The 12,731-nt window shown below is 50.6% G+C and overlaps 1 protein-coding gene across 1 annotated transcript in view; it reads left to right on the top strand.

Moving 5' to 3' along the window:
- LOC149353430 (uncharacterized) overlaps positions 1–3,634 on the top strand; it is a 21,496-nt gene extending 17,862 nt beyond the window's left edge. Inside the window, exon 5 of the mRNA XM_089577351.1 lies at positions 3,531–3,634. Coding sequence (XP_089433477.1) covers positions 3,531–3,605 — 75 coding nt within the window. The 3' untranslated portion in view covers positions 3,606–3,634. The remainder of the gene's footprint in view (positions 1–3,530) is intronic.
- Positions 3,635–12,731: the final 9,097 nt, after the last annotated feature.

Here is a 12,731-nt window from a genome sequence, read left to right as displayed (position 1 = left end):
CAACGCTATTGACAAGCCATGGCTACGCGAGGGTTTCCCAATCAGATATCAGAGTTCAACGGCTCATCGTGGTCATCGTGGGTTGGACGCCTTCAGTTCTACTTTGAAGCTAACAACATCACAGACCCAGCCTTGAAGAGGGCCAACCTGCTGACGCTGTGCGGGGAGCAGACCTACGATACTGTCTGCGCCCTTATTCAGCCAAGCACACCAGCGGCAGTGTCTTACGACGACATCGTAAAAGCGCTGCAAAAGCACTACGACCCAAGGCCATCCGAGGTCTACAGCCGGGCTCGCTTCCAACGACGAGATCAACTGGAAGGAGAAACTGTGAGCGCCTACGTAGCCGCGCTCAAGAAGCTCGCTGCCGACTGCAATTTTGGAACGCTGTCGACAACAGCTACCGGGCAGGAGGGAGACGCAGCTTCTTCTGCTAACACCACCATGCTTCCCTTGGACGTGATGTTACGCGACAGATTTGTGTGCGGACTGAGTGACGAGTCACTGCAGCAGCGCCTGTTCGCTGAGAAGGACCTCACATTCAGCAAAGCTTACGACATCGCCGTTCGAGCGGAGAGCGCCGGTCACCAGCAGAGAGGGATTCGCCGGAACACCGAGCCGGTACACCAGACAAGCAACCAGGTGCGCAAGCCTTCTGTTGTTGTAAAATCGGTCAAAAAGGCACAACGCTGCTGGCGGTGTGACGACCAACACAACCCCCAGGGATGTCGATTCCAGTCAGCCACGTGTAATTTTTGCCACAAGCGAGGGCATATCGAAAGAGCATGCATTACGAAACGGAGACTTGCCAAGATAAAGTCACCTTCCCAGCCTAATCACAGCGTCAACGCCTCAGAGAATACGCCGCTATCTGATCTCCATGGAACAACATCAGCAACACCATCTGTGTTGTACGACCTGAACACCATGAATCTCGGCACGCGACCGAAGATTTTTACAGAAGTAAGCGTACATCACCAGCTGATTAAGTTCGAGGTGGACTCCGGCGCAGCCTGTACTCTGATCAGTGAGGACACGTTCCGAACTTCATGGCCATCTGACGCACCCGCCCTGCAACAAGACGACACGCACCTGCGAACGTGGTCAGGACAGAATCTGCCACTATTGGGCTCTGCCAACGTGCAGGTTAACTACAACGGCCAGACCCATACGCTACCTCTGCTTGTTGTGAAGGGCACAGGATCAAGCCTTCTAGGGAGAAACTGGTTTTCTCCACTAGGCGTGATGATATGCGGCATACACCAGACGCCGAGCCAGAACATGGTTGGTAAACATCAAAACGCCGATGCGCTAAGCCGTCTGCCACTAGACGCAACTGTTGACGAACCATTTCCACCAGGAGACGTTCTGATGTTCGAAGCACTGCCAGAACCTCCGCTTACAGCAGGCACAGTTGCAGCATCTACGCAGAAGTGCGCAGCTCTCCGGCTAGTTTACACAGCTGTTCAACAAGGCAACGTGCATAAACTCAAAGGGGACAACTTCGACGCTTACCGCAGGCGAGCTACAGAGTTGAGCACCCATCGCGGCTGCATCATATTTGGGTCCCGAGTTGTGATGCCGAGAGAACTACGCGCACAAGCTATGTCTCTCATCCACGCCGGACATCGGGGCATCGTTGCAATGAAAAAGTGTGCCAGAAGCTACATGTGGTGGCCTGGCATTGACAACGACATCGAAACAGTGGTGCGAGAATGCAAGCCTTGCCAGAGCAGCCGGAGCGCCCCGCCGAAAGCTCCTGTCCCAGAATGGGAAAAGCCAGACACACCATGGCACACACTGCACATTGATTTTGCAGGACCAATTGAGGGCTGCACTTTCCTTGTGGTCGTAGATGCCTACACAAAGTGGCTTGAGATAAGGCAAATGGGACAGACGACTTCGGCAGCAGTCATTGACAACCTCCGATCACTATTTGCAACGTTCGGCCTGCCGCGCAAGGTAGTGTCGGACAACGGAACACCGTTTGTGTCTGCGGAGATCCTCAAGTTTTATCGCGACAACGGGATCTCATCAGTTACATCGGCCCCCTACCACCCAGCGACAAACGGACAAGCCGAGCGCTACGTAGCCGAGCTAAAACGCGCCCTTGAAAGAGATCAGACAAGCTCGCTGCAGCGCCGCCTTGCGCGCTTTCTCTTCAAGCAGCACACGACGGTTCAGAGCACAACAGGCGAGACCCCTCGAAAATGATGTTCGAGCGTGAAATGCGAACCCAGCTCACAGCCATCCTCCCCGAGCCAAAGGCAGAGACGTTCCGGGAAGAAAAAGCAATTCCGCGCTGCGGCACGCTTAATGAGGGGCAGCGCGTCCCCGCCCGACAGTTTCTGAAAAAGCCACGCTGGGAGGAAGCTACAATTGTCAGACGCATAGGCCTGCGCTCTTGGCTCGTCAACATACATGGCACAGTAGCACGCCGACATCTCAACCAGCTGCGTAGATTTACGACGCCGTCTGAGAGCTGTCCGCCAGCGAAGAGAACACGTGCACCATCTTCCCACATAGCCTGGCACCCCTTCCCGGAAGAAGAGACTTCGCCCAGGACAGACCTAGGAGACACAGCGAACAACAGCCAGCCTACAAGTCTTTCTCCCCCGAGCGCACAAAGCCAGCGCGCCTCCATGCGTGAGCGCCGACCCCCTGCACGATACCAGGCAACTTTCTAAGGGGGAAGGAAGTGTTGTGTCCCCTTATTGCTTTTGTGTGTGTGCGCCCCCTCCTAACGACCACTCGCATTCCCCTCCTAACGACAGTTCGCATCCTCCTCCTAACGACCACTCAATCCTCCTCCTAACGACACTTGCCCCTCGTCGCACGCTGTCACCAGAGGCCCCCCCACGGTGCGCCCCCGCACCCTCCTCCTGTTCTGGGAAGTCACTCCCTCCCGTGGACGCTTCTCCACTCCCTCCTTTCTTCGGGCGGCCAGTTCGGCTCCTACCTCGGTCGACGCTGGTCGCACCCTCATCGGCTTAAAATAAACGAAGTCTAAAAGTACCGTGTGCGTCTTTCGCTGCATTCAACACAGCGACCGGACACGACACATTTTAATTCAAATAAGTACTTCATTGAACAAATATAAAAATACTGCCCCTTTTGCGTCTAATTTTAGAGCGCAATTGCGTTTCAAGCTCTCAAAAACGAGCTATCCACCGATACGGCAGTAATACGAAGCGAAACTTGAAAGCTCGTTTATTCTCGCCATTACGGACAGAGGTAAATCTTCCGAAAGTCACTGCTGAGAAGTTTCTTATAGTATAACATTATAAAATACTTGTAACATGCTTGTAACATTTAATTTAGTTCGATGCGTGTGCAATACAATGCATGAAGTGAAATCGTTATGTTTAGGTTTACGTTTCTGCAAAAAGGATTAAATAGGGCCCCGAATCGCGGAGTCTGTTTTGCATATCTCCGATCAAAAACGTGTCCTTCAGGTAAGTGTTTAATGACTAGACCACGTGATTTACACATTCTGGGTTCCTTCATGGCATGCTACGTTACCTTGACAGGGACGGAATTCCAGTATTGAAGACCTGGACTTGCAGAAACCATTTTCAGCGTGCGAGAAATCAGTCCAGACTTAATACATTTCTCTCGAAGACGCAATAAAGATTATTTCTTTTTTATTTTGCCTCATTCTCCATCATCCATTCATCCTCGGTGAACAATAAAAGGGCAGGAAATGAGGTTGGTGTTTTGCCAGATAAACAACGACAACGCGAAATCCTGAGGCCAAAACGCCGGTAATTGTTCAAGGTCACAAATGCCTGTTGTCGACATTGTTGTGATCATATTCTCGCCCTCACAACAACATTAGCAGAATTCCTACTCGCCACCTACAGTCTCCGGACCAAAGTGGAGCGGCATCGTCGTACTGTCCCGGCCTTACTCTGCATCCCGTAGCTTTATTTTGTAATGTTCTGTGACAGAAAGAGAAAAAAAGCAATAAGAGGCCATATTTTCGATCGTTCAATTTCGTTTTCATTTCACTTGGTCGTCACGTTAATCGTGACGAAAGCAACAGGAAATGAAGAATCCCGGGGGCCATGCTCCAATATTTTTTTTTTGTGATGATTGCCAGTTGCGTTGTCATGTTCGCTCAATCGACGATGTCGGCGCCGGTCTGCAACCGTTCATAAAAATAACGCTATCGCAACCGGTGCCCGTATCCTCAGCGGCGCGACAAGTTTCATTATTTCTAAATGAAGCTTCACCGATTTTGAACCGGGAAACTGTTGATTACCGTAACCACGCCGACTGAAATAGCGGCATGTACGTGCTTATGCAAATAAATGACGCCATGGGCCTGTTTACGAAGATACATGGCAGCACGAGCTTCATGCAAACACCGCTGACCGCCGTGGCCTACATAATGGGGCTTCTCCATTTCCTTTTGCTCTCGTTACGATTGATGTCAGGACCAAACGAAGTAGAAAACGAAAAGTTGCAAAACACACCCCTACAGTGACGTCAAAGCCACAGGACTAAGGGTTATCGCGTTTTGTAAATTTTAAAGGTATCACGAATGGTCAGCCTAGAAATCTCCAATTGCAACCAGGTGCCTATAAGTAATAGTTGGAAAATTAGCTTGGAATGTATTTACTAAGGTAATCACAAATAGAATCCGGACAACCTTAGACTTCAATCAGCCAGATGATCTGGCAGGCTTTCGTAAATGGTAATCGACAATAGACCATATTCACAATATCAATCAGGTGATAGATAAATCCGCAGAATATAATAAACCCCTATATACAGCGTTCATTGATTGCGAGAAAGCATTTGCCTCAGTGGAAACCTCAGCAGTCATGCGGAATCAGGGTGTCGAAGAGTCTTATGTGAAAATACTGGAAGATATCTATAACGACTGCGCAGCTACCATAGTAATCCATAAAGTCAGCGCAAATATTCCAATAAGGAAGGGTGTCAGGCAGGGAGACACGATTTCGCCAATGCTATTCACCGGCTGTTTACAGGCGGTGTTCCGAGGCCGGGATTGGGAACAGCTGAGGATAAGAGTTAATGGACAATATCTAAGTAGTTTGCGATTCGCTGATGACATTGCCGTGCTGAGTCACTCAGGAGATGAACTGCAAAACGTGATCAATGGGTTAGGCAGGCAAAGCAGAACGATTGGTCTAAAAATTAACATGCAGAAAACCAAAGTAATATTCAACTGTCTCACAAGGGAACCGTAGTTCACAACTGGCAGCAAGGTGCTGGAAGTGGTAAGGGAATACGTCTATTAGGGCAGGTAGTGACCGCTGATCCGGATCATGAGAGCGATATAACTAGAAGAACAAGAATGGGGTGGAGCGCATGTGGCAGGCTCTCTCAAATCATGAATGGCCGTTTATCAATATCTCTCAAGAGAAAAGTATACAACCGCTGCATCTTACCGATGCTCTCCTATGGGGCAGAAACGTGCAGGCTAAAGAAAAGGGTTCAGCTTAAGTTAAGGACAACGCAGCGAGCTATGGAAAGGAAAATTATAGGTGTAACGTCAAGAGACCGGAAGCGGACAGAGTGAGCGAGGGAACAAACGCAGGTTGATAACATCCTAGTCAAAATCAAGAGGATGAAATGGGCTTGGGCAGGGCATGTAATGCGAAGGCAGGATAACCGCTGGTCCATAAGGGTAACGGATTGGATTCCATGAGAAGGGAAGCGTAGCAGGGGACGGCAGAAAGTTAGTTAGGTGGGCGGATGAGATTAAGAAGTTTGCGGGGATACGGTGGCCGCAGCTGGCAAAGGAGGGGGTTAATTGTGGAAACATGAGAGAGGCCTTTGCCCTGCAGTGGGTGCGGTCAGGCTGATGATGACGACATATTCCCCACAAAGGGCCGATTTAGGTATTTAAGGGCTACTCAATCGTATTGCTTAATGTGAACGATGCTGGTTCTGCAGGAGGCCGAGGCCATATTCCTGCTCTAGTCCCAGTTGTTTCTGTGGGATTATCAGGCACCCATAACTGCACACTAATTGATCACGCGTGTTTACTATCTAAACATACTACCCGAATTTTTTTTGTAGCACTTCACGAATGTGGACTGCTCACGCGGAGTCAGTATTGGGCTACTTATTGTGTTTCGAAAACGTTTATTTTGAAAATGATGAGGAGGAGGTGCAGTAGCAACGAGCGATGTGTGTATTTCGAACCACAGTGAAGCGCGGGGAATCGCAAGTAGTACAGCATATCCAGGTAAGGCGGCACCGTTATTCCCAGACATGGGCACCCCCACGAGGACGAGCCCTCATGAGGGCGTCCACACCCTCACCTCGTGAGGGCCTCACCCCGGGAGGTGAGGGAGGATTAGCGGAGAAAAAAAATGCAAAGGTGAGGGTGTGGGAGGGCGGAGGTAGTGAGGAGAGTGTGTGGGAGGGAAAGATGCACAGGTTGAGGCTGAGGGTGCCTCAGAGTTCGTGCCTGACGTCGCCTTTCTTAAGTTTCCTGTCCGGGGCGCAGCCTATTACTGTACACGCGTGGATGCAGGAACGGTGACTAAAGGCGGGCTGCATGATACGTGCAGCCCATTCACTGCGAGCTGCGTATTAGGTAAACATGAAGCTGGAGAAGGCGATTGAAAACGCAACGGGACTAAGAGAAGCCGGGATAAATCTTCAACAAATGACGAAGGAAAGAGTCTGGCTTCCAAGCATGCTTGCTTACGAGCCACACAGTGTTTCTTGACAGGAATCTAAGTGCAACAGAAGAACAATGCAAGTTGGGCCGAATATACTCAGGTTCATATATCACCATGGAAAAGCTTCACAACTAAAGACACGACGTGCAGGACTCCGAAGACCACAGAGCTCCTACGAAGGAGCAGTGCCTTCGGAGAAACTGAGGCATTTTACGGCACGCATCCCGACAAACGAAATACGCCGTCGGACAGGACGTGGAAATCGACGTGTGCGACGAAGAGAGCACGAATTCCAACCGAGGGCAGCTGGGAAAACGGTTACGAGTGCGTAACGCGAATGTTTCAATGCTAGCTCTGGTGTGACAGCGAAGAATTTTTCACAGATGTTTTTTTTTTTGCTCTTAAAGTCAGACAGTCGGAGGTGGATCCGAACTTGCCCGGGACTGCAAGGATCCTCTGCAGGGTTTTCGGAGCCTCTTCCAAGGGTACATTCCTAAGAAAGCCGGACGCCGAGCGGGTGGACGCTTGTACCCATCCTTGTTCCACCCTGCCCCCTTTTCCCTCTCGCATTTTACCTCTCCCTCCAATTCCCTAAATGTAGAGAGGTGGATTACTCTCTTTTCACTTTTCCACATGCCAGCCGGAGCAGGTGGCGCTGCGGACGCCTACGCCGACGACGATGACGACGACGCGAAACTGAGGCACGAGCTAATAAGAGCCAACGCTCTAAAGGGCCTGTCACACTAGCCCGGTACGACGGGCCTGCCGCAGGCCCGATGACGACACCGATGATCGGCCGACCGGTCGCCAGACCGTGTCTGTGCCAGACCAAGCTGTCACACTACGCCGACAACGACACCAACGCGACCGAAGACCAAATGTCTGCGCAGTGTGACTTGCTGTCACGCCTGTGACGCCGACAAAACCAGTCTGCCGACCATCGGCGACCGGGTCTTCGCGAGATCGGCCGCCGAGCTAGAACATTCACCAAACACGAACTCGTTTCCTCTATAGTTTTGCTTGTTTACGTTCATGACAAGCTCTGGGATAGATGAGTGTCAAAAATGTATCCTTTCTTAGGATTGTTGACCAATACCGAGGTGCTGGTAGAGGTTATAACTACGATAAAAGTAATTTCATCCTATAGCCGCTTGCCGCTGCTGCTGCTTGGTGCGGCTCGCCTGGCGTCTGCTAGATCCGCTGCTGAAGGCGTCGCGGAAATCGAGCATAACTTTATATTATTATGGGACGGGTTCGCAGTCAAGAGGTGACTAGACAAGTTGCTTTATTACGGCGCTGGCTAGTTCCGAAGCACCTTCAGCTGCGGCGTCGATGCGAAACCAGCTGGGCTTAGTGTCGATCGGGGCAGCCGGGAAGCAGCGCAGTTCGTCGCCCGGCACTCCGGCAGACGGTGTCGTTGCCGAAAGCTCGGCTCTTGCGCCGGCATGCTGTCACTGCTCGAATATAGCAGGCAGCATTTTTGATAGCATGGCTGTTTTGTCTTTTCTGGTGGGAACGTGAAGTAGATCGAGCCTGCTGGTCGGCCGGCCAGCGTGGATCCCGTCCACAGGCGTCATAAAAGTCAGCTTAAGATTGCTTTTGTAAATCATAAACGCTTGTATAGAGAAATGTGAAAATTATAGCATTTATGAGGATCGTCCATCACTACCGAGTTGCTGGTGGAAGTAATAACAGTGATACGAGGAAATTGCTAGCCGGAATCGCCTCGCAGCTGCCGCTGGCTCGCCGTTGCGGTCCGGCTCTCCTGGCGCCCGCAGCGGTCCGCTGTAACTCTTCTGCCGAAGGCGTCGAGGAAATTGACCATATCTTTAGTTTATTGTGAGATGATGCTGTTGACAGCAAAGCGATATTAAGAGTGGAGGTCTCGCACCTTGTCTCGCTAGTCTGACATGAGAGTTGGTGGACCATCGGCCAACTACCGTCTTGTGGGAGACCTGGCGCCGACGCCGATACTCGGCCGACTGTTTTAGTCGGCGCAGTGTGACATAGAGCCAGACATCACGACGACACGGTTTTGGCAGACCGAATCGGCCGACTCTTGATGTAGTGTGACAGGCCCTTAAAATGATAGCCGAATTTTGTCGATGGAAGCGGTCCGCACTTCTAGGGCCAGTAGTTGAGGTGCTCTGGCCCTTCGAGCACCGAAGCACCTTACTCTGCGCCTACCATGTTCCCACTTCGACGAGCAGCGAGAGAGTCCGTGACACGACCAGGCCAAATCTGCAGAAGTGCCACTTGTTTATCGGGGTTTTGTCCCGCTCTTGTTGTTTTTTCTTGCTGTAGTTAGTTCTCGTCCCCTGTGCAATCATGTCCTTTGTAGCCCAGCCCGTTTCCTCTGCTCGCTCTACGAAATAAACGTTCAGTTGAAAGTCACTGCTCTTTCGTGCGCGTCTAACACTGTGTCCTGTCCCTCCCGTGATCTTTTGGCTTCCCTTTCGAGATCTAGCTGTATAGCGTTTGCGCGTAGATCGCTTTCATTACTGCGACGGTGCGGCGGCGCGAAAAACGCCAGACGGGCCGACTGTCTGGAGGAAGTCGCTTCGAGCGATGGGTGTGAAGCCAGTCAGGGATGTGGCCGGCAAGCGAGCCTCCCGCCGGTGTCTGATACGTCGACTGCGATGGCTGCGGTCCCTCTTCTTAGATGCCACGCCAGTGTGGTCTGTATACGCAGGAAAAACCTGGGCTAGCCCAAATGTGGCTGTCTGCACAAATCCGCTGTAGATCCCAGATGGGTCGTGGCGGGGCTGGAAAGTGGGCGTGCCCGCATGATGCCCAGATTGGTCCCTTGTGGAATTCTTGAGGGCAGATGCCACGCAAGTGTACGCTTTATGCAGGAAAAACCTGGAATATCCCAAATGGGGCTGCCCACAGCAAACCGCTGTAGAAGCCGCATGGGTGGCGGTGCGGCAGATAAGTGGGCGTGCCCACCGTATGCCTTAATCTGCGCTTTCTGGGTTGCTTTAGGGCAGTTGTAACACAAGTATGGCCTGATGCGGAAATACTTGGGCACGCAGAAATGGATATACACAGTAGAGCAAAACAAAAAAGACGGCAGGCAAGAAGATGGGACGAGTGCTTACGGAAAGTTGGGCTAGTTGGTTAAGTATATACAGTTGTGCCTTGTTAATATGGACACTTTGGCTCCCGATAAAAGCTGTACGTAAAGCAAGTCGTCCGTACTAACCGATCACGAAGAAAAAAATATTCATGAAAAAAAATCCTGTGAATATAGAGTCTGCCTGAGTGCATAGCGGTGGTGAGTGAAGTTGAACTTCGACACAATTTTGCGAGCTCCGAGCCCATTATAATGGCCGCCATTATGATCGAAATATTGTAGTGCAGCACGGTCAGTGTGTGTGATACGCTTGATAGCGTCGCATGGTTAGATGACCTAACCCCTACTGCGACTGTTCACATCCCGCGACCCACTAGTCAGTCGGCTGATAGTTGCTCAGTAACGTTTTCTATACGTAGCGCTATCCGCAGACAGTTTTCTCTGAAGAAAAATGGTAATGGGCGTCGACTCTGCAACTTTGCACTGTAAAGCATGAAACAAAAAAAGAAAAGGGAACGGCATAAGTCATTCATTCACACTTCTCCACTGCATTCCTCAGGTGACCTGCATACAAAATGCGGAATATGAAACATTGGTTGGGGTAGTATAGATTTTGTTCTTAACACTGTCAATAATAACGCGACAAAAATGCATGGGGCCCAATGACGTCTGTGCATTTCCTCCCTGTCCATTGCCCGGGCAGGTAATTTCTATATTAACGAGGTGCAAATGCATTGAAAAACTTTTATCGCTAGAAAAATCGTCCATAATTCGAGTCGTGCATATTAATGGGGGTCGTATTAACGAAGCACGACTGTGCGAGACGCAAGAGAACAAAGACGACGTACTAGAAGACGGTACAAGCACTATCCCTTGTCCCGTCTTCTAGTTGTCGCCTTTGTTGTCTTGCGCTACTATGTATATCTATAACCAACCAGCCCAACTCTCTTTAATTTTCAGCTCAAATGGGGCTACCGGCAGATGATAGCTGAAGTTATTCATAAGCTGCGCCGGGAATGGAAAGCGGACTTGCGGGCATGCTGCCCACATCTGTCCCGTGTCCGGTACTTTAGGGGCATCGTAACATACATCCCTGTTCTATGCCGGAAAAAAACGCGGGGAGCCCAAATGGGGCTGCCGATACAAAGCCAAAGTGGGCTTTAAATTGGCCGTAGCGGTGCTGAGCACACCAACGAGCCTCCGTTTCGCGTCAGAAGTAGTAGTAATGCATTTTGCGGTATTAGGACGCTTTATGACAATGATCTTACAACTGGCGCAAAGTATGGGAATGCGCTGCGATCGCATTTATTCGACTTCCGCAGTTTTATAGCTTTTCCCTATCGCTTCGAAGAATCTTTCGGCGTGGACGCCTGTCTTTTGAAGCAGGAAAAATGCGTATGAAGGATGACGGCATTTCGAGAAGCACTTCTCACATCTATTTAGAATCGAACTGCGTTGTGACTCAGGGTCATACATCACGAGATCGTTACAACCGTGGGCTTTGCCAACAAAAGCTTTTATGTTTTCTTCCTGCGTTCAGTCTAACGGTTTTAACATGCGCGCTTTCCATGTCCACTCAGCGGGAGCTTTGTGTGCACTGCGCCGCACATTTCTCTGTGCATAGTGTCACATACCAAATGTCTACAGCTGTAGATGCAACTTGGTGTCATCAGTCGCTCAGGGCACGAACGGCACCAATTACCTCTCTCAAGACAGCGTCACGGCGCACTCGTAAATATACACGAACACCGGTCAACGATGAAAGGGATGAAATACAGGGTCTGTTCTGAAAGTAGTAGGACTCATTTTTTAAAATAAAATTTATTCGAGACAATAGTACAAACGATTAGAATTTTTAAAAATTGCACCCTTCCGCACCTACACGCTGCTGTCAATGAGTTTTCCAGTTTTCGTACGCCTCCAGGAACGCCTGGACCGGAATGCTGTTTAGCTCTGTCGTCACGGCCTGTTGAACCGCCTCTACCGATCCGCGATATTTCCCCTTGAGCGTCCATTTTATTCTCAGTAGTAGAAAAAAGTCTGGCGGGGCCAAGTTGAGGCTGCAGGGGGCCTGAGGCAGCGTTGCTGCCTTGTGCTGGGCAAAATATCGGGGCCCTCATTCACATGATGAAGAAGATCCTGGCAGATCGCTTTCCGGTTGGTCTTTTGCTCCTCTGAAAACACTCCCGGCACCAACTTCGCGCACACTTTCCTCATGGCTAAGTTTTCTGTCACGATCTCAAAAACTTGGGTTTCAGGAATGATCAAGTCATCAGAAATCATTCTGATACCCATCCTACGATCACTGTTCAGTAAATGTTTCACTCGCCACACATTTTCGTTGGTCTCGGTGGTCGAAGGGCGTCCGGAGCGGTCGTCCTCTTTCCCTCTTTCCTGACCTTCTCGGAACAGCTTGTGCCACTCAAAAAGCACCTGATCTATCCATGGCAGCATCACTGTAGGCCTGCTTAATCATGTCGTGAGTCTTTAAGCCCGTTTTATCAATATTTACACAAAATATTATCGTGTATCGCTGATCCAGTAAACGCTCTATGATTCTGCGTGACGAGACGTTTCGACAGGGGTTCCCAGTACAAGCGAGCTGCTCTCTTCAACGTCCGAGAGCCGACTGCCGATTTTCCGCAGCATTCCCAATATCCCCCTTCAACGGTCCTGCACGCGCAGATCGCCTCTAGTCCGCCCGTTCACCCAGAAAAAAACCAGTCCTACTACTTTCAGAACAGACCTTGTATATGGCTGTGACGACTGGCAGAGCCCCTCGCATGGGCACCGTGCGGTCCGTATGGTCGTTGGTTAGCGTCACCATCGTCATTGCTAACAATGCCACTGGTGGCAACTCGAACGGAACGAAGCAGACTGTGCGGCTAATCATGACTAGGGTCCTGCTATGTGTAAGTTGCGCATCAGCCTCGAATGCATCTAGCGTCACGCGGCCGCAGTGTCGCGTCGACCTGCGCTTCAGGATCAAG

Source organism: Amblyomma mixtum, chromosome 3 (assembly GCF_055824585.1).
Source record: "Amblyomma mixtum isolate Tamu chromosome 3, ASM5582458v1, whole genome shotgun sequence".
Classification (NCBI taxonomy): domain Eukaryota; kingdom Metazoa; phylum Arthropoda; class Arachnida; order Ixodida; family Ixodidae; genus Amblyomma; species Amblyomma mixtum.
The sequence above is the reverse complement of the archived record's forward strand: the minus strand, read 5'-3'. Positions and strand labels throughout refer to the sequence as shown.